The 22169-nt window shown below is 36.7% G+C and overlaps 1 protein-coding gene across 7 annotated transcripts in view; it reads left to right on the top strand.

Moving 5' to 3' along the window:
* The window catches only part of Insig2 (insulin induced gene 2), a 51883-nt gene that overhangs the window by 8512 nt on the left and 21202 nt on the right, over window positions 1-22169 (top strand). For 4 of the 7 annotated variants that reach the window (XM_076865752.1, XM_076865754.1, XM_076865753.1 and 1 more), the window contains exons 3-5: window positions 5170-5295; window positions 8438-8603; window positions 8774-8873. In XM_076865752.1, coding sequence (XP_076721867.1) covers window positions 5170-5295; window positions 8438-8603; window positions 8774-8873 — 392 coding nt within the window. Of the gene's footprint in view, window positions 1-5169; window positions 5296-8437; window positions 8604-8773; window positions 8874-10077; window positions 10220-10671; window positions 12324-16876; window positions 17312-22169 lie in introns of those variants that run through there. The other 3 variants (XR_013092303.1, XM_076865756.1, XM_076865757.1) reach the window with 3 other exon arrangements.

Genomic DNA, 22169 nt, shown 5'->3' with positions numbered 1-22169 from the left:
TGAATTCAAAAGATGGGGTCAAATTGTAAGACATTTAAAATGACCTCATGAAACCTACAGGACAATTATGTAATCCAAATGCATGGATAGAAGGACACTGTGTGATAAGGTTTTCACGTGGCTTATACATTGATGTCTGAGTGTTGCAGCATTCACACTGAAAGAGTAGTTTGTAAAGTTGATGCTTTTTGGTTTCTTGAGGATTACCATTCTCTAAGAGAATTAGCAAAATGATTCAAAGAGAAGAAACTGTAAGTTGTATTTTATCACTGTCTGCTCTATCTGCTATTTCTCATGTATTTTTGTTTTATTTCACTTATATTCAGAAGAGAAAAATAAAATTTTACCAATACCTTTTTCTAGTTTTTGTTTATTTTCTCCTAATGTATAATTCTGTCTTGCTGTCATACAAGACTTGGAACAACGTGTGTTTTTAGGATAGAGACAAGGAAGGCTAGAGGCAGGAAAGTTTCCTTATTGCATGTTTCCTAATTTAACAAGTGTTTCCCCTAACCTCAGGGCTCTGTAGGACAACCTCAGATAGAGATGGTGGCATTGTGCCTGTTAGGAGATGAAGAGATGAAAAGAGGAAATCAATGAGCCCAGAGTTCTAAGCCAGTGAATGGTGGGGCTGGGCTCAAGTGTGAAAGCAATTCATACTTGCCCCTAGTTGGGATGCCTCTTTTCAAGCCTCAGCTTTCAAGAGGTACTAGGTTTGGATAGAATATACTGGCATGGGTTGAATACTCAGGGTCAGGGCAGGGGAACTTGGCTGAGGTTACATTATACCTCCATTATGGAGAGAATCCAGCCACATCTATTGCCTGATCCTTCTGTACCTGTAATGAGGGACCTTTTTTTCACAAAAGGCACTGGGAAATCTAGATACTTGTCAGCTCTTGCTACCAGTTTTCTTGGGTAGCTCATGGTGTTTAGTGGATGAGAGTGGTCAGGTTTGTGGAAGCTACCGAAGATGGAAAATGGATTGCTGCATAATCTCTCAATCTCCCATTGTCATTTTAGGGAAAATATCAGGGGGAAAAAAAGAAGTAAATGATATAAGAAAATAGTGTGGGTGAATTTTGGTGTGTATGTGATGTGTATTTTTTTTTTTTTTTGTGTGTGTGTGTGTTGGTATGCATTTTTCAAACTTTTAAGATTCTTAGCATCATTAAGTCAGAAAAAACTCATAGTCATCATTTGATTTTCCTGTCCAACTAACATTCTTAGACTCAGCAGTTACCTTTTGGAGGGTCACCAGAATCACTGCTTTCTATCTATAAACAGAAAGGCCTCTGGTTTTCATTTGCTCTCATTCCCTATAGCGCAGATTGGGTAAAAGTGGTGCTTCTTGAGGAACCTCAAGAGAAGTCGGGTAAATTTCTTTTGATCTTATTTTCCTTTTCTCAGTTCTCTATTTTTCGTTTAACAATGCCGATGTTATAAGTTGATTACCTTTCTTATGTGTGCAGTATACTAGAACTGGAATTAAAAACCTCTTGAACATTATTGAGGACCACAAAGTCATCTTTGTTAAGATTTAAATAGGAGAAGAAAATACGACAGTCCTGGAGTGGGTAAACTAAATAGGGAAGTTGCCTCAAAGAATCACAAGCATCGAAGTTGAGCCCAAACCTAATGCATTTTTTTAAAATGCATTAAGCATTTAAAAAGGAAAGAAATTTTTCTATTTAGTTATGCAGTCTATCACCCCATTCCTGGAGAGTCCTATAAGATTTCTCCCTTTCACCTTCCATATTCAGCTTCCAAGTTTTGCATCTTTCTTCAGTCTCTTTCTTAGTCCTTGCTTGCATTTATCAGTCTTTCTCTTTCTGCTTCTAATTTTGTACTCCCTGATCACCTTGACTTGTGTTCTATACTCACTACTGTAAGAATGATTGCCTTTCTCTACAACAAAAGTGTTGGCATCATTTTCCTCATCCCAGATTCTTCTCTTTATGATATGTCCCTTGTCTGCTTTGATCTTTCTCAGAGCCATTCTGGACCCTGAAGGTCCCTTTATGCCTCATGTGTATGGTTTCCTGGTAATACTGGCTGTTTTCAGTTGTATCTGCTTTTCCTTGATGCCTATCTGTGATGAGAAAACCTTTTCCATGCTGGTTACCTGCCGAGTTCTCCTAATCTAGGATCACCTGTTCTGTGAAACTTTCCTGACAGTCCAGTACTCCATATCCCCTTAATACATGCAAGGACAGAACCCCTCTGTGCTCTGTCAATGCTTCTCCTAACACCGCATTTTATTTTATAATGTCTGTGCTCACTTCGCAACTGGAATCATGTCAATTCTTTTTTTCTTTTGAAATCCCCAGCAAATACCAAGAATCAGATGTACTGTAGACTTAAATATTTATTGAATGAAACTATTACCTTCTTCTGTCATAGTTTTCCAGGGAAGTATATAGCTCATTGAGTGGCTTTGTGTTTTCAATCCCTTTCCTTGAAAAATGTCTAATTTATCTGTGTTCCTTTTGGTGACACTCACTGTATTAAGCACATTACTGTGAAAAGTCATGACTTATACTGGTGTTTTACAAACTTTTGTCTTTAGTCTTGGCAGACTATAACTAGTCCTGGGAAATCACTTAAAGATCTAACAAGAAATGCACTTTTGCATCAGAGCACTGTCTGATTAATCAGGACCATGTTTGCATATGATTTTACACAGACATGATTTTATCAGTCTCTTGTGTTAAAAAAATAAAAGTGCAGGAAGAGGAAAAGAATCCCAGACATATTGTGCTGAGATCTCAGACAGCGGAGCCTCACAGTGCTGTATATATTGCTATCAGACTCTGCTATGCCTTTATTTAAAAGAAAGAAAAAAGACATTTAATGGGAAGTGACAAGCTTCCTCGAATTCTCCTTCTCAGTGAGCAACTGAGAACCATGCATACTCAGTGGATTTGATTTTTATTGGCAAATCCCAAGGTTGGCAGCATGGCAGTTTAAATTCCTTTTTGTGTTTTTGCTTTTTCTCCTCAGTTGTCTCTCACTTGCAAGTCTGACATCACATGCATAAAAATATAGTCAATTTTACTTATTTATATCTTCACATACACATGTCAGTATTCTCTATGTGATAATTCTTTACCTATGGCGTCAACTGCTGAGGAAAATTGACTTGGAATGCCTGCTCTTATATGATTTTACTCAGCAACAGGCAAACTGGATCTATATTTATCTATCTATCTATAGAGATAGATACAGATATATTGACCTATCTCCATAGCTATCTATATGTTGTATAAAGAGAGGGAGGGGAATAGAAACGAGAAATGCTAGATGAGATGTTAGTTTTATGACCCCGTAGGAAAAAATAAATAAATAACATTCATTTAGATAATTCAACTCTTAGGCATTTTAGTTGTTTTTTTTTTTTTTTTTTTTTTTTTTTATTTAAATATTGGGAATTCAGCCCAGGAGTAGAGTACTCTACATCCCCAGCCCTTTTAAAAAAAAATATTTAAAAATCTTTTTGAAACAGGATTTCATTAAGTTGCTAAGACTGGCCTCGAATTTGCGATCCTTCTACCTCAGCTTTCTGAGTAGATGGGATTACAGGTGTGCACCACCATATCTGACTAGTTGCCATTTTAAATGTGTACAAATTTAGCAATGCAGTGAGCTAAAGTAGGAAAGTAATATGAAACTTAAATTTTCTAGTAGTTGTTGGAGCTCTGCACTGCTGAGATTTGTTGTTAATCTCTTGATGGTCTGTGAGCCATCTATACTCAGCAATTCTTTAAGTCAGAAGAGTTGTGGACTAGACAATGAATACATAATCGTAGCATCTTATCTCCAGATGGAAGGGGTGGTCAGGCAGCCTCTTTCAAATGTTGCTCCATCGGTCTGTGAGCCTGTGATTTTTTTATATTAATTGGCTTCCATTTTTCTTTGAAGGTTGAATGCAGAGCTTGTGAGATGTAGCTAACCAATGCCAGGCGGCAGGAAGTTGGGTGGGGTGGGTGCGAGGTGAGGGCATGAGATCCTCATCCGTGGGCACTTAGATTTTGGTATAACAGTTTTATTATACGTCATAGGTGGTATTGGACATTTTAGATATGCTTTCCCACTGATGAGACAGTTGTGTCTTTGTTTCTAGAATGGCAGCGTAATCAGTCTCTTTTGAGGAAAGCAAATCAAAGCTGCTTTGCCATTTCCTGTTAAATTTAATCTGTGGAAATGCATTTTCTTTATGATTTGTTGAACAATGTTTTGGTTTGTTAAATAGCCTTATTTTATTAACAGCACTTACATTTTCTTCTATGAATGAATAAAATGCTGAGGTTTAACAGTATTTAAAAATTGGCTGAGAATATTTTGAGTCTCAATCATAGACATTTTGTATACAGTAATTGCATTTAGGTAACAGTCGAGATATTCTTTTAAAACTAAGCCAGGTACTAAGATCATTTCTCCTTATCTTTTAACAGTGAACTTAAATTTTAAGTGAAAATTTGTAATTCCCACAGGTCCTGTGTCTTCCATTCTTTTCTACTTGTAGAATCAATCTTCTGTATAAATTTCTATTGGGAGTTTTCCTTGCTTTTGCAGTATGACCTACATTCTTATTAGAGGACCAGCTTAGACAGGAGTGTCAGGAAAAGGTGCTAGGTATAGAAAACTGGGATGAGAAGCTGGTGGGGGCAAGACTAATTCATGGAACAGGACAGCCAGGACCATCAGAATATTGTGTGTATGATGACTTGGGTTTATGCTTCTGGCTTCCCTTTAGGTTTATGTCATTTTAATAGATTATTTCAAGGTTATGGAGGTTTGAGAGAATATTGCTTAACTGGTCTGATTCTTCTTAAGTCTCATAGATAATTGTAACATAAAAGAAGCATAGATAATCTAGGTTAATCTGCTAAATTGTGAGTCATACACTTAAGAGTGTTTTACTATTAGAATTTAGAATACTATCACAATCATTTACAATGCTTTCTTCAGTAGTGTTATTTTCATTCTTTTCTTTGGGAAGGTAAGTTTAAAAATATCAGTGATTGATGTTTAAATACTTGAGTTCTTTTTTTTCTTATAAACAAAATTTTTTTAATGCTTTTAGAGGTTATAGTGGTTCTTGGTAGCTTAATTGTTACCAGGATAACATTGGAGATGACTTAATTTTTTTTTCTTTTTTTCCTACAGCTGTGATTGGGTTATTATACCCCTGCATTGACAGGCATCTAGGAGAACCACATAAATTTAAAAGAGAGTGGTCCAGTGTAATGCGGTGTGTAGCTGTCTTTGTTGGTATAAATCATGCCAGTGCTATATCCTTTATGCTGTAATGAAATGCGCAATAATAAAGCAGCTTCCAACAAACCAAAGGTTAAACCGTCCCTTGTAGCTTCACCATCATCAGAGTGTGATTATGCCCATTTAGTCATAAAAAGAAGGTGAACCGTATTGTTGAAATATCAAGGTAGCAGCTATGCAGTTATGGTGTGGGAGTAATTCTTTATTTAAATCCCTGTTATTCAATACTACTTAGAAACTTAATACATTTAAAAAACTTACATGTTTGTCCTAAACTGGATTATTTAATTACTTCCATATAGTTTCGGTAATTCCAAGACTGGGGCAGGTACATTTTAAAAGGCTTTCTTCCCTTTTCTTTCTTAATTTAAGATTTGTCAGTAAGGACCTGTAGTGGCTTTGGATATTATTATTATTTTTGTTGTTGTTGTTTCTTTGTTTTTTGTTTTTCTTAATTTAAAGATATTTTAATTTTTTAAAAGGCAGATTATCATTTACTGGTCTTAACCAATACCAAAAAAAATATAAATATTCTTAAAGGTGGCATTGTAGAAATATCTACCTCAGACCTTGGCCAAAAATAACTTTTTCCCCCAATATACATACATTTAAAGTTTTATCATTTGAAGATTCTGACATTTTTACACAGGAATTAATTTTTTTATAGTTCTAGTGAGAAATGAGGTAGCCATCATTTACCTTGCTTCCTTCTGTATCACACAAAAAAAAATGTTCTCCTCTAGGACACATGGTTTTGCCCTCAAGAATTTCATTCAGTCATTTTCCCTACTTTCTTTCCTCTACCTCCTCCCCACCCTCTGCCTTTTCTTTGTAGAAGAGAATTTTAGAAATGCTAATTCTGTCTTCTTTCTTCTAGAAGATATGGTTTAGGCAGTAGAAGTGGCAGGAACCTTGGGAACCAGAAAGAGGAAAAAGTGAGACTCAGGCTACCAAGAGCGCCTTTGTCACTGTACTGTGCTCAGGGCAGGCAGGTAACCTGAGAGAGGGTGGGTCATGAGGCAAGTTAATTTCTGGGCCTTTCACCAAAAGATTGAGATTTTTTTTTATAAACTTGGGAACAAAAACCACAGAAGTAGGCAGGGACCTGGATTCTAAAAAAATTACATGCCCAGTTTCACTGGTCTTACAGGTCTGTGAATCTGAAAGTCTCTCAGGGGCAGTTTTTATTTTGGTTTTCTGTTTCTTTTTGTAGTAAATAGTTTTCAACATGTTTATTTTGGTGAACTTTTTGACATTTAGGATTTTATAAAAAAATCAAATGTAGTGGTTAGGAGTGCTTAAAGAGATAAAACCATGGACTATAATATCTAGAAAGGAACTGAGAAGTTACCTAGCTTCATGTTTTCTTTGTGAAGATATAAGACACATGGATACCAGAAAGGCTGGGTCATTTGCTAAGACATTGCCGGACTGTGACAGAACTGAGAGCAGACCCCGGAGCTCCTAACTCAAGTCTGGGGACCTCTCATTTTCCTCTCTAGGAGCTTCGTAGGTGTGCACACCCCTCTCTTTCTGCTGGGTTAAATAGACCTTCCTGTCCCACACATTTTGGCTACAATCTCTGTTTTTAAGTAGAGAAAATTACATAGCATTTTCTAGCATTTTATAAACTTTCCATATAACATTCTTTGCTTTTTTTCACTTTTTTCTTTCTCAATGAAATCCTTAAATATAACCATCTTAACTGTCCTATCTGTTCTTTATGCAAAACTCAAAATACTTACAGAATCTAGAGCACAGACTCCTCATATTAGGTTCCCTAGACTTTAGAAAATCACATGGTACTACTTTTAAGATTGATGTACTTGAATTGCTTACTCTGGAATCCCCATTATTTTGCTTACCTCTTATTGAAGTTAATTTATTTAGCAAAGATGAACCTCATTAATAGCAAATTCCTCTCTTTATGTGAACATTTATTTATTGTTCAAAGGTATCAGCATTCAAAATATTTTCTTTAGAGTGTAAGTATAGTGACAGCTAAAGAATAAGAAAATGCTTTTCCAGGGAGAATACCCATTTGAGCTATAGGTTTCTTGATAAATCAAACTTAAGCAAGGAATGACCTTAAGGAAGTGACACTCAACAGCCCTGAGATGCTGAGAAGTCAGCAAGCTGGGTGTTCAGGATGTTGGTCTGGCAGGGGTGAAGGATGATGATAAACAGTGGGTGTTGAAAGAAGCAGGAAATGACTTTATGTGCATTTTGGGGGAACTTCACTTTAATTGCAGCATGGACAGTTAGTTTGGTGAGATATGTAGCCCCCCAACCCCCCTCCCAAGGAGCTGGTTATAGAGCCAAGATATGGCCTTTGGGACATAGATAATGTCCTTTTAATGACACTTGAAATTAATTCCTTTAGTATAATCCTCTAGCAAAGAAATGAGAAAATTGAATTTGTAAAGCATCGTTTTGCCCAGAGATTTTGGAATAGAAAAGGGCTGTACATTTGTGAATAGATGCTTAAGTAGGTGACGGAAATAAAATATTTGCGCAAACTGTCCTATACTAGAAAGTCTCAGGCACCAAAATAGCTTGGCAGGTTGCAAGATAATGTTCACTTCAAGGCTTTATCCTCAACAAATTAAAACTAGAACAGTTGACATAATAGAAAGGGATACTGTGTCCTTGGTACTCTTGTTTCTGAACTGCATTATTATAAAATGTGTCTGTCAGTAAATCATGTAGAAAATGTGGTACCCTGTTAAATAGCTGTCAACTCTTCTATTTTCAAGTCCTGTATGATTTTCAAGTAATTCTAAACCTGTTTGAAAAGTAATATTGGTTTCCTTTTTCACAAGTGTGTCCCTTTAGCAACACTACTGTTCCGAAGCTTGCAGTTACATGTTCAGCAAAGACAGGATTTCTTAAATAGTGGGTCTGATCTTATAATTGGGGATGTCTATAGGCTATTATTTTTTGGTGAGGTTACAGGTCGGTAGGATGCCTTCTCTATATCTGGTATTTGGAAAATTCCAGAGGCAGCTTTAATCCCACCTAGCCCCAGGTATGATATTAAAAGAATGAATATACTCAAGAATGAGTATATTTAACAGTGGTATCTCTTATTTTAGAAAAATGAATAGGTAATTCTCTTTTACAAGTTTTAAGATGATTCTTTAACACTGATCTCAGAAAGTGGATTTTGATAACAACATACAATTGTCTCTCACACTGGCTGCACTATCCATTGGACTGTGGTGGACTTTTGATAGATCTAGAAGTGGTTTTGGCCTTGGAGTAGGAATCGCTTTCTTGGCAACTGTGGTCACTCAACTGCTAGTCTATAATGGTGTTTATCAGTAAGTATTCATTTTAGTTCTTGATTGCTAGGTAAATAAATTATAACTGTATTTAGATTGAGATCTTTGAAATTGCATTATCCAGCATGATCTATAGAATAACTTATTTTCATTGTAATATTTTAGATGTACTTCCTCTGTGGGTTGTTAAAATGTTTTTGTTATCCTAGATATACATCTCCAGACTTTCTGTATGTTCGTTCTTGGTTACCTTGTATTTTTTTTGCTGGAGGCATAACAATGGGAAATATTGGTCGACAACTTGCAATGGTAAGCTGATGCTTATTATTCCCTTTTCTGTATGTGATGCATGAGTTTTCTTTAAATGGAAGTCCTTTAAGGGAAAGCAATTTTTGAAGACAACAAATGTGCTTTCGTTGAAATAAATCATTTGGAAGAATTTAATCACATTAAAAGGAGGATCACAAGTTCAAAGCCAGCCTCGGCAACTTAGCAAGACCCTGTCTCAAAAAATAAAAAGGACTGGGGGTGTAGCTCAGTGGAAGAGCATCCATAGGTACAATCCTTGTACAAAAAAACCCAAAACACCAAAATTAAAAAAAAAAAAAAACAACAGTTGAGGACTTAGTAGAGAGAAAATGTGTCATGGATAGGGTAATATAATTTATATAGACCATTAGGGATTTTCAAATCTTTCTTTCCCCCCTTTTTAATTTCCACTTCATCAAAAATTGACAGTTTTAAAAGTAAAGAGCTACTAATAATTACATTGCTAGAGTATTTGTAAATTAAGAATGTCTCCAGTGAATCAAGGTATTTGGTTATTTTAGTTATGAAGGAAAAGGGCAATGCTGATAATGCCAGTCATGGTGGCACCAGTTAGGGAGTAACATTCAGAGGCCATGGCAGTTCATGAATAAGTGCTGTCACTTTTACCATTTCATCCAGCTTAGACAATGGAGTAATATATACTTTGCTATCTTTTTGATAATCTGGCCACCCAATTATTTTAATTCCATTGGTTTTCTTTATTTGAATTGTGGTTATGTTTTTATACTTGTATATTTAAAATACTGTTTTGATGGGAAGCTTTTGTAATGTGATAAATTTTTTCCTTTGAGCCATAAACTGATTTGAAAAAAACAATCATCCAAAGTCACTTCATCAGTCGTGTCCTTAGTTCATGACTTGCTTCACTGCAGACTTGCTTTACTGAGCAAAGAAACCTACTTTGTTTCCTCTCCTCTCATCTGATAGGATTGATCTGAATTATAGACTCTTGTTCATAATGCAGAGACCTCATCTTTCTCCTGCTTTTGGCTGTAGCAATTTCTCTTGTAGAACTTGAATTTGCTTTTACCCTATTCATTTATCATTTAATCTTTTATTCCTCAGATTCTTTGAGGAATAAAGTGGGCATATGTTAAAAGTATTCATTTTTGGAGCAGTTTGTTTTATTTGGAAGTTGCAATTCAAAAGAGATTTTAATCTGTTAACCTTTTAATTTTTGCAGTATGAATGTAAAGTTATTGCAGAAAAGTCTCATCAAGAATGAAGATGGCAAAAATATATCTTTTGTACAGAAAAACAAGAAGAAAAGGGCATGTAAATGATAGATATATCAACAATACTAAGGACTGTAAAATTGCCAGGATGCAATTTTTTCCCTTGATCAGTGTGTATAGATAATGCACACACATGCTACTGCTGCAATCTGTGATTGCTTCATCTGTAAATCAGTTGCAAACCTTAATACATAATTTGACCTAAATAACTGTAAGATATATGTACACTACATTTAAAAATATATTGATTAGTAGATGGAATTTTTAAATTCATTTTTAAACATACCATACATTGTATCACAATGTAGATGTGCCAAAACACTCTCTTATTGTCACAAAGAGTATAAGAATGCTTTGAACAATTTATAAATTTACTGAAATAAAACATAAGAGAAAAGCCAAAAAACAAACAAACAAAAAGCAAATGGGAAGCTGATGTTTTCTCTTTCACCTACTGTTGTGTCTTTTTATTTTTCTAATCACAGCAGTATGAGTTATGCATGCCCTGATGTGTGTTAGTTTCTATTTTAATGTTGTTTCAGAGAATTTTGAGTATTTTAATATCTGATGGCAAAGAACTTCCATAGAATGATTTCAAACCTGCATCACTGGAGAGAACCCGAAGAGTAATTTTCTGTTTTGACAGATTTTGCTGGAGGTATATGTAATGAGCAGGTGAGGTTATCAGCTCACTCTGAGTCTAAATTTGAAAGAATGTATGTAATTAAAAGTTAGAAAGTTTAAATAGAATAAGTAAATGTTTAGGGACTTCAAAGTCACCTTCTGCAGTGCCACGAAGTGTAGAGTAATCTACACTTCTGTCATTTTCATTACAGAAGCTCACTGCTTTTGCACAAGCAACATATAAGAAACTCCAAACAGATCAAAATGAGGTTTCTCATTCTATTGGGTTCTGCAACATATTGGGTTCTGTAAAGCAAACCTCTTTAGTTAGGCTTAGTCATATGACTGTCAGAGGAATGCCTGGATTTGCAATCTTATATGCAATCTGGGAAATAAATGGGTATATGCTTTCTTATGTATTCATGTCTGCTAGTGAGCCAATAGTTCAAATTTGCTGAAGAATGTATTCAGTTGGCATTCTGTGCATATTAAAGATCTTGGTAACAGTTTTTGGCATATCTTTTTAAAATCTAGAGCCATTTAAGTATGGCTTAAACATATTCTTAGCTAATGTTTTCCCCCTAATTTTTCTTTTTGAAATTGTCGACAATTGTCTGATACACAAGGGCAAAATCTTCTGAGTATTCTGGTGAGTGTGTGTGAATGAGTGAGAGTGTCAATGTAAATATGTATGTGCATGTGCTCTTGCTTTCCTAGAATGTCAAGTGAATATTTTAAAATTTTTGGTTTTAAAACAATTGCTATCAGACTGCAATCTTGTATGCCAAACTTTATTCTGCTTTTATGTTTTCAGGCTGAAAGTTTGAAAATCCTAGGAGGATTTCATGTTGAGTATGTGTACACAAGCTTAACTAGAGTGGTGGTAAACATACTACTATAATTTATTATTCTATCTTCCAGATAATGTTATTCATTTAGAACAAATAAAGTATATTTTTAGAATCAACTTTGTAAGCATTATAAAATCTTTAATAAGTTATAAGGTCTATGATGTGTTTACTTTGAAAATTGCTGTTAAAAGCAAGATGTATTAAATATGTAATTATAATCTTGGCTAAGAGTCATTTTTTTTCTCCCTGCAGTAAGGGTTTAGAACATAGTGTTAAGGATTAATCTTATAAAATTAACGTGATTGAATGTAATGAAAAATGATGAAAGGAAACAGTATTGGGGAGATTGTCAGTAGAGTGCTTCTATTATTTTCAGATCATCTAGACCCAAAGAAAGATGATTATGGCAAAAAATAAAAAGGTTTCAATATTTTGATAAATATGCAAATATATAACACCTGTTTTTTTGTAATGAAAGTGGTAAACATTTTTAATATTGATATTGTTTCTATAACTTTAGAGTTATAGGAATTCAGACAGCTGAAAACTGGACTAAGATCTGCAAAAACACAAGAAAACAATTAAAATTAACAAGTCAGAGCTCTACTAATACTTTGTTGTAAAATTTGTTTATTTGCACTGAACCAGTTTACCTTCATTAAGGCCATGGGACCTCTCAATGGTGCACGTATTTCACGTATCTTCTACTTCCAGGTTTGGTCAGTATTACCAAATCCTCCTTTGTCTCACTTATTTTATGTATAAGGCAATGCTTCAGTGATGATTGGAATAGTAGAGTCTGAGCTCTGTGTGTCTGAGAAAATCTGTTTTATTCTTGAAGAACAGTTTAGCAGGCTAGAGAATTCTAGGTTCACCATTTTCTTTTTTCCTCCTCTAACATTTGAAGATTTTTAACTTCATGTCTTCTCTCTTATCACATCTCTGCTGTTTGTGTGATTTTCCTTCCTTTGTAGGCAATCTGTCTTTTACTCCAAATATTTTACACTATTTTCTCTTTTTCCTCAAGATTTTTCAGTTTCTCTTTAATTTGTTGAGTTGTAGATTTGTTTTTACACTTTCAGTCATGAGCTCCTGGCTTTATTTCTTGAAAATTCTTCCTTTTTTTCTTTTTATAATTTTAGCACACATATTTTTCCCATATTTTTTATGGGTGCATCATAGTTAATACATCATGGTGGAATTTATTGTTACATATTCATGCTTGTATACAATATAATGATATAATTTAGTCAGTATCATTCCCCAGTATTTCTGGAAATTTCTTAAATGTAGCTCCACATTGGATCACATGTAGACCTATAAAACAATGCTGATGCTTGGGTCCTTTCCCTGAAGAGACTGGTATCTTTGGTCTGGGATGGGCTCCGAGCATTAGGAGTTTTATAAGTCCCCAGGTACAGCCTAGGTTGCCACCCACTGGTACAGTTTTATGTAAGATTAAGAGGAAGGGCCCAGGTGAAAGAGATGAGATGTGTAGTAACACTGGAAGTACAGAACAAGGGATGCTTTGAGATATACTTCAGAGTAAAATCATTGCAACTTAGTGTATTGGGTATGAAGGTTAAGGAAAAGGAAGAGTCAAAAGTTGACTTTAATTTTCTATCTTAGGAAAATAAGTAGATGATATTTCTATAAACCAAAAGAGGAATGGAGAGCAGTATGTGATCGGGTAAAGTTAATGAGTTGGTTTGACATTTTCAGGTTGAGTTATGTAGGGGACTTCTAGAAAAGATGCTAAAATCATTTGGATATTTGAGTCTAAGTGATTGTATGTAAATGAGAGAGTCATCAGCATATAGTTGTAATTAATGAAGCTGTGGGAGTGGATGAGCTCACCTAGGGAGCATGTTATGATGAAAAGAAGTCTGAGGTATACCAGTAAGTTGCCAGAGAAGTTTAAAGGAGATAAAGGGCAATTGTCCAGGAGTGGGAAGAAAACCAGAAAAGAGTGTTGTGGGTCAACCAAGGTCAGAGAAAGTTCTAGGCAGAGGGCAACTGTTATTACAAAGTATAGTTGGATGGGTGAATTATTCTAGAGATAAAGGAGATAATATTTAGTTATTTTATATTGAAAATGCTTTTTCCAACATGTTAAATCTTAAATTTTAGAATAATTAATTGTATACTAATAGGATAACTCACAAAATGTTTTTTAATATCTATTTTATTGGTGTATAGTAACTATATAAAATGCTGAGTTCCATTATGGCATATTGGTACACGCATGTAACATTATTTGATCAATTTCACTTCCCCAAGAGCACACCTTACCTTCCCATCCTCCCTCTCCCTAGCTCCCCGCTTCTAGCTTCCCCGTTATTTACTCTATTGTTTTCCCTCTACTTTCATGATGTGCCCCTCCCCCACTAGCTTCTACATATGAGAGAAGACATATAATACTTGTCTTTCTGAGTCTGGCTAATTTTGCTTAACATGATGTTCTCCAGTTATATTCATTTTCCTGCAAATAACATAATATCATTCTTCTTTATGGTTGAATAAAATTTTTATTTTTGTGTTTATATATACACACACATATTCACATTATATATGTATACACATTATATACGTGTGTATGTTTATGTTTACATCTCACAATTCTTTATCATAATGTATTTTAAGAAAAACCTGATCACTGGTAGGGAGCTGGGGGAAGCTAGAAGACTTTGAGGGAATGATGTTTTGGGACAGCATCTTTCAAGAATGGACACAGGAGCTAAGGAGAGATAGGGAAAGAATTGCCATCCAGTTTTGAGGCCACCATGGACCCAGGTTAGGGTCCATGATTATTCCATGTCTGAGTGGATTCAGCAACCTGTTAATTTCAACCAACCATGATGGATTAGGTTGATTCCAGTTGGGGATTGACTGGTTAGCTTGGCACAAATTTGAGTGAAAAATTAATGGCTCCTAATGAAAGATCAAGGATAAATCATAGGATTCAGACTAATTGGGAAGGAAGCTGAGTCAGCATGCTAATCTGTCCATACAAGGGCATAGGATCAAATCAAAGGACTACAAATCTGAAGGAGATGATAAACCCTGTTTAATAAGTCGGTGGAGGTAGGTTTGGGGTTTGTAGGTTGAGAGGGATATAGAGGAACACTTCCAGAACTTGATCAGGCACAGGCTTAATAACTGTGTTTAACCCCGTTCAGTGGAATAGGTAAAGATGAACAGCAGTGGAGTAGAGGTGCCTGTCCTGGGTGATCAGATGTCAATACTGATGGGGATGTTACCTGGAATGATCTCAGAGGGCAGATGGAAAGGAAGGGAGTTATCTGTACTCTGCCATCCAGTGGAATAATTATCTGGGTGCCTTCTTTGTATTTGAATTATAAATTAAATGGGACCCCCTCTTTAAGGTATGTGTGTTCATATACACACGTGCATATGTATATTTTAGGTATTTATCATCATATTAGGGATTCTGAATTTTCATAATATATGAATCATTTTAATCCTGTTCAGAGATATATTTTTATTCTAGGAAAATCTGTCTCTTATGTGTCATTTCTAGTCTTTTCATCTGAAAAGTCCTATTCATCATTGACCTATTGTTTCTATTTTACGTACATTTCTTAGCTTTTCTCTTCCATGCTACATTCTAGAAGAATTATTTAACTGGATCTTCCAGCTCACTGAGTTGCTCTTTAGTTGTGTCTATTCAGCACTCAGCCTATCAGTTTAGTTTTTAATTTCAGTGATCACTATTTTAATTTCCAAGATCTTCATTTTTTTTTTAATGAGGCATATTGCTATGATGTCTTCTGAGGATGTTTAATTACTCTTCTCCTAAAGTTTTAAACTCTGCCAGCCAGTCTATAGTGAGCCCTTGGCATGCCTTGGGCTCATGGCTATGCTTCTGAGGACAGAGTGCCCACACTGAACACTCATATCATGCTGACTTGTCTGCCCTATGCCAAGGTTGGAGAGGCGAAGTGTGGAAGGATTAGCCAGTATGGCTCCTTCCACAGAACCATCACGTCAGTTGCCTGGGCATTTCTAGCACCAGCCATCAGGTACCTCTGAGCTTAGACTCTAGCTTTCGTTTTTGGCCAATTCTCCCCTTCAGTGTTTTGAGCTGTTGTTTTCCTTCATCCAACTGCTCTCAATTATTTTCTTCTTTCTGGGACTCCATGTAGTTCTGGTGCATGGAAGACAACTTCTTATTTTACAACTTCTTTGTAAAGTCTTTTGTTATTGCTATTTCTATGGATTTGTGGTAGGAGGAAAAAGTTATAGTTTGCCTTCTCTGCTGGGGACTGGAAGCTAGGGCCTTCTGCTTGCTAGCATATCTACCGCTGAGCTATACCCCTCACCTCTGTCACCACTTTCTTTTATACAACAAAATCATGCCATCTTCCTACTCATTTGCCTTTACATTTCAGAAACTCAAGTCAGTCTGTAATGAGATAAACAGGTTAAGTCAGGGGTTTCTTGCTGGGTCTCAAGAAAAAGTGTGCTGTAGAGGTTTTTGCTCTTGAAATACACATAGCACACTTGGTTCATGGTGCCAGCAAGTATCCTCATGTCTGCTCCTGTATGCCTCCCTTCTTTTCATCGCTGATGAGATCTGTGGAACCTGTCATCTTTCTTTGTGATTTACAAGATAGACTTTTCCAGGGTATGTCAACTGTCCTGAAGACAATGTTGTTAAGTATCGGATTTGGCAGATCAGATAGATAATGATGTGCCTCGGAAAGACTGGGCTATTGATGAGCCTCATGTCAAAACTGACTGCCATATATGGACGATTTTTCCTTTTCACTGTCTCCCTAGTTTCAGTTTCCACAAGAATTTTCATGAGCAAGGGGCAGTTTTGATTCCGTATCAAAATCGTGCTCTAGTAGCTGTGTCCTATTCTGCTTTCTCATGGCAGGATTTGTAACAGCTTATCCTTGCATGGTTTTTAAAGTTCATCTTGGGCTTTAAAAGTAATGAGCACTTGGGAGACATGTTGCCATTTAAAAATATATTTTATTACTGTTCTAAAAACAGTAAACTCAGGACCACTGTGCTTCCATGAGATTGTTTCATTTGCAAGATTTGTCTCTCTTTGGGAAACACTTTCTGGGGAAACTGGTACAGACTGTGATCATGGACCAATTCATTGTAAGGAGCAATTGAGCAGACAAAGGAAAGAAAGAACTCAAGTGCTGAATCTGTTTGTTTTAGAACAGAAATTTCTAAAATGCATTCCTTGGGAGTTTCTGCCATTGAATGAAACTCATTTCTATTCCCTTTATAGTCATCACATGTCACTCCTAGATCTTCTGGGAATGTCTGCTCAACCAAAGTATGACAGTGGCAGTTCTGCTGTGAAACAATCTTTCTGCATGTACAAAAGCTGGAGATTTTCAGCAGGACATTACAGAAAGACAAAGTGCTACCCCATCACCTTAGGGTCAGTTGGATGCACCTGGTATGCAAAGTCTCTGCGCACTTGGCTTGGGAAATCTGCAGACTGACAAATTTAAGATGAAGCTTAAAACTGTTTACAAAGACAAATCTTTGTGGAATTTTCAATGCCTTAGACCTGGTGCACATCAAGATCATGCCTGTCCAAGTGAAAACAAGCCAGTACATGTTGCAGATCTTTCCAGAATGTATGTAAAATTTGTTTTAAAATTGAGTCAGGTTGAGATTTTTTTTCCTAAAGAAAAATAAATTGGTGAAAAATAAATGTTTGACATTTTTATCTTTGAAATAGCAACTCATTTTCATTTATGTGTATCTTGGTTGGTGTATTATGACACTGTCCTCTGTAAAAAATTAACACTTGAAATCTCAGGTTTATTTCTCACATGTGACATAAGTAGGTTTATTTCTCACATATGTTATATGAACAGCTTGGATGGTGGGAGGCTGGGTTTGCTCCACCATGGTATGTATCCTCATTTGTCACCAAGGCAGAGAAAGTGGAGGCATGGGCCCTAGTGTCCACTCTTCTCTCCTTGAACCCAGAAGCAATATGCTGTACTTCTGGGCTTATCAAACAGGACTTACCTCCTGGGTAAGTCCCCCGGGGGGAGAGAATAGCCAAATATTGGTGATCATTGATAATGTCCACCACTGCAGCAGCATTCTCTTCTCATTAGAATATTCTCCCTTAATGATTCATCATGAATACAACTATAAGAAAATATTTTTGTGGTATAAATTTAAAACAAGAAAATTATAGTATTTGAAATGCACAATACAAACTTTGTATTTTTAAGTCCTGGACTGGTGAGAAAGTAGGAAGGGGTTCACTTTTACTTTTCTATCATCTAAAGCAGCATGAGGGGAGAGAATGAAATCAGACGTTTCCTTTATGCCACATGTGAGCATCCCCAACATACCATGTGAGTACCAACCTTCTGTGGCTGCCCAGGTCCATAATTTTTGAGTGGTAGAAGAGGGTTTCAGACCCTGACTTCACTCTGATGACCAAGGTGTCTCCTTGTCACCATGACCATCACAGAATAAACAAATGACTTGTCACAGTGGGCATTGTTGACATGAATGCAACCTTAGGCTTTAGTAGAAAAGTATAGACTTTGTAGATACACTTGGGTAAATGCATTCATCCACTACATAACCCAGGTTCTTTAGAGAGTTAGTACAATCATTCCTAGAAAGCCTAACAAGTTTCCCCTTCTGTGAATGTCTTGGACTTGGACCTTGGACCTCAAGTCTTATTCCATAGCAGAGGTTCCACTGCAGCCTCCACAGAACCAGTTTTATACGGAAATCTGTCAGAATGGAGAAGAGAGAATTTTAACAAGTGTTGACTTTTGATATTTGGAAAGGTTCAGCCTGTGTGAATTATTGTCCTGGGTGGTATGGTGTTGATGTGAACCATACAACAAAAGTATTAGCTTTATGAGAGCCATACAGATGAGTTGTGCAGATGGTACATTCTGTAAGAGGACGAACAGTGTGCATGTGGTGATCAGAAAAGGCCTTTGAAAGGGGAGGACTTAGGTACCAACAAGATTTGAAGGCACTAACTCAGCTTAAGGAGGTGAGGGTATTTCTCATTGGGTGGTGCATCAACTGGGTTTTCATTACCATAAGGAAATACCTGAGGTAGGCCACTTTACCGAAAAGGGGGGTTTACTTTGGCTCACACTTTTGGGGGCTGGAAGTCCAAACAACATGGCATTGGCTCTAGTGAAGACACCCCTTTCCTTATAAAGTCACCGGAGTTCAATCATGGGGGCTCCATCTTAATGATGCAATCTAATGTAATCACTTTCCAAAGACCTCCAAACACCATGGTCAGATTGTTTCCATCTTCAACATCATTAGCATAAGGCTTTGGGGATTAAACTCTTGTTTGAGTTTGGGAGACAAATCATACTCAAACCATAGCAGATAGAATAGACGTGAAAGCCATGTGGAAAGACAGGCGAAGGCTTGGTCTGGTTGTGTGAGGACTGCAGAAAGAGGAAGTGGTGGGAGGTAGAATTTAAATCACAGGGTTGGCTTCTCTTTGGCAGTTGAATGGTTTTCCTGAAATCTACCAGCAGGGCATCTTATGCTCAGCAGGATTCACAGTTGCTCCTGGAGGTTCTTTTAGGAGGTCTGCAAGTTGAGATTGCCTCCATCTACCCCAGTTCATGGCACTCCCATTATTAAGCAGCATTAGATTTTTATTGAAAAAGAATGTTTTGAGAATGACCAAGGTGTGGTCCTGAGGTATAATGGAGGGACCCAGGGAGGGGTTGGCCTTGGGAGTCAGACAAATCCAGACTTGAATTCTGGGTAAGTTACTTGCAGACTGGGCCCCTAGACAAGTGCCTCAAGCTTTCAAAGCTTCAGGGTTCTTACCTATAAAATGAAGATGCAATATCACCTTTTGAGAGCAGTTAACATTAAATGTGATAATTTTAAGTGCTTAGCTTATAAGCCCTGTGCAATTAAATATTAGTTCCTTTTATTTTCCCCTCTCTTGTATTCACTTCTAAGAATGTGGATTTAGCCAGCACATTGGCAAGTCTCTAGGATTAGGGTCCCTCCTGAATGTTTCTGAAAAGGAAAAGTAATCCATGAATCCACTGTGCCTGCTGACCACTAGGCTATGGCTTCTCTTAACAGGGAGCGGGTTTCTAAGGAGGGAGGGCAAAACACTGGCCAATAGTTATATTGATAAATTCATTGTTTAACTCAGAGCTGGAGACTTGGCCAGGTCAGGTTGGAGCTGCTGCTGTCCAGGGAGAAAAGTTCAGGTGAGGTATCACAGGGTGCCACCAAGTCACCAGAGGGAAGGAAGGAGATCCGTTCTGTTTGTGTCTTTTTTTACCTAGAGATGATGGCTGTCCTTATACTTTAATAGTGTCACCTCTGTGAGAGTACAGTTTCCCCAACGTGGAGTTACATTTTAATTAGCTGCAAGGTGCCTGATTTCTGACGTATCAGTCCTTTTCTCCGGGCCTCATCGTTTCAGATTATTTTTGCCTGTGTCCGCCACTCGCCTGCTCCTTTCATGTGTATCAGAAGGAAACCACCAAGCTGCCTGGAAATCCTATTACCAGACCTCAGGATATTAATTGTCGAGTTCTCCCCCACGGTTACACAAGTGCTGAAAAAGTGGTTCTCTTTCAACAGTGTCTTGTCAAAACGCCAGGCACAGTTTGTTTTTGACATTTTCTGCTACTGTTAAATAATAGTCTTGCTTCTGTCATAGCTAATGTTGACTTGAAGGCATTTGGAGGGCATTTCTCAACTCCAGCCTTAACAGCGAGACCTGGGTCTTGACAGATATTTTTCTTGCTTGCCCAAGGCAAGTGAATGTAAGGGTCGTGACATTTGCTTTTCTAAGCCCTAAGAAAATTTCAAGTGGGCAGACACCATCTAAAACTTTAGATTCAATTGTGCGCACACACAAGATGTAAACACAGACACACATGCATACAAGTCCAAAATCTTGAAGTTTTGCCTTTCTAGGATTGACCACTTAAATAAATTAAGCAGTATCCCATTTTAGAACCCCTCAAATCTGGCTGTTCTGCCTTGGTAAACCTCTATCAGTTAGAATGTCATACTTAATTACAGATCTCTTTAAAAATCAATAAGCATTTTTATTGTTTCTGTATCTGCACTGGTGCAAGCCCCTGAACATTCCCGGGCTAGCTGCTCGCACTGCATACCATCTGTCAGAGAGAACCTGGTTCTTCATGCCCAGCGCTTTCCCCCTTGCTTTGTCCATTAGGAATTTAATTTATGCTCCCTTTTCCCATCTTTGTATGAAAGCACCTTTTGAGTTTTTCCTCTAATGCCTTATAGATAAACATGTAGAGACCTCCTGCTAAAGGGACTGTGATTTCTGAAATGTTCCACATTTATGAGGTAATGGAAGGGAGGGCAAGGGGAAAAAAGGGACATAGCAAGTGGGAACTGTAGAGAATTCTGTGGAACTGTGTAGGAGTTGGCATTATTTGTATGTGAAGAGGCCAAGAAATGCATAGTTGGTTTCAAAATAAATACCACAAGAATGGTTAATTGTACAAGTCTGTTTTGCATTTCCCAGAAGAATTGGAAGTATATTAGGCATTAATAAGGATTTCCAATAACTAAGGCAACTTAGATTTGGAGTTTTACATGTAGAGGTGCAATTATAAGCTTAGTAGCTATGTCTTCTGAAAAACACTTTCTTTGACCAGATCTATGCCTCAAAATTCAATCTCATCTTCAAATTTGGAGGAATAATTTTCAGAGAATGCTCAAATTACAAAATCTGAGCATATGAATTGTTCTATCTTCTCTTTTCTTTCTTTTTATCCTGAGGCTGACATTTATTTGGGAGACTAGTTTTAGATGGCAGCAGTTTTTCTTCTTCTGAGAAGGAATACGGATTCCTTTGAAATCAAGATGTAATTATCCCAAGATGATTCATACGGATCACACAGCCACTTGGTGGACCTACAGGAGTCAAAGAGAAGAATTGTGAAGGTGGCAGGGGCCCTAAAATTCACCTAGGATGGACCATTTGGTTATTTTACAAATGCAGAAGCAAAAACCCATCAGTGAGTGCTTGTTCAAGTCACACAAGCAGCTTGTGGCAGAGTCAGACTCAGTCGTTTTTAATAGGGTGTTAACATTTCAATCAGTAAACAGTGGACATTGGATTTTAAAATCATGCAAGATTGATAGCATATATATTAACAACTGGTCAGAAATGAGCATTCCTGAACTATGAATATTTCTATTACAAAGGATAATTATTTGTTCCCATCAATAGTAGTTGTAACTACAACATTGTCTATCATATGTTTTACAATAACAACTCATTTAATTATTCCTAAATATATGTGGTAAATATTATTATCTGTAAAGTAAAAAGTCAACAAATTATATGTAAAGTCTCACCTCATATGAAAAAACATAGAGGCTCTGAGTAACCTACCAAGGTCATGTAATTAGAATGTACAGGGGATGGAGCCGAAGCCCCCATTCTTTCTAGATATCTGTATTGCCTGAAGGTGTCAGTAGTTTGGTAAAATCTGGTTTATTCCTATAAAATGTTAGTGTGGAACATAAACATTTATGAAAGTTAT

This window comes from Callospermophilus lateralis, chromosome 9, assembly GCF_048772815.1.
Source record: "Callospermophilus lateralis isolate mCalLat2 chromosome 9, mCalLat2.hap1, whole genome shotgun sequence".
Classification (NCBI taxonomy): domain Eukaryota; kingdom Metazoa; phylum Chordata; class Mammalia; order Rodentia; family Sciuridae; genus Callospermophilus; species Callospermophilus lateralis.
The sequence above is the reverse complement of the archived record's forward strand: the minus strand, read 5'-3'. Positions and strand labels throughout refer to the sequence as shown.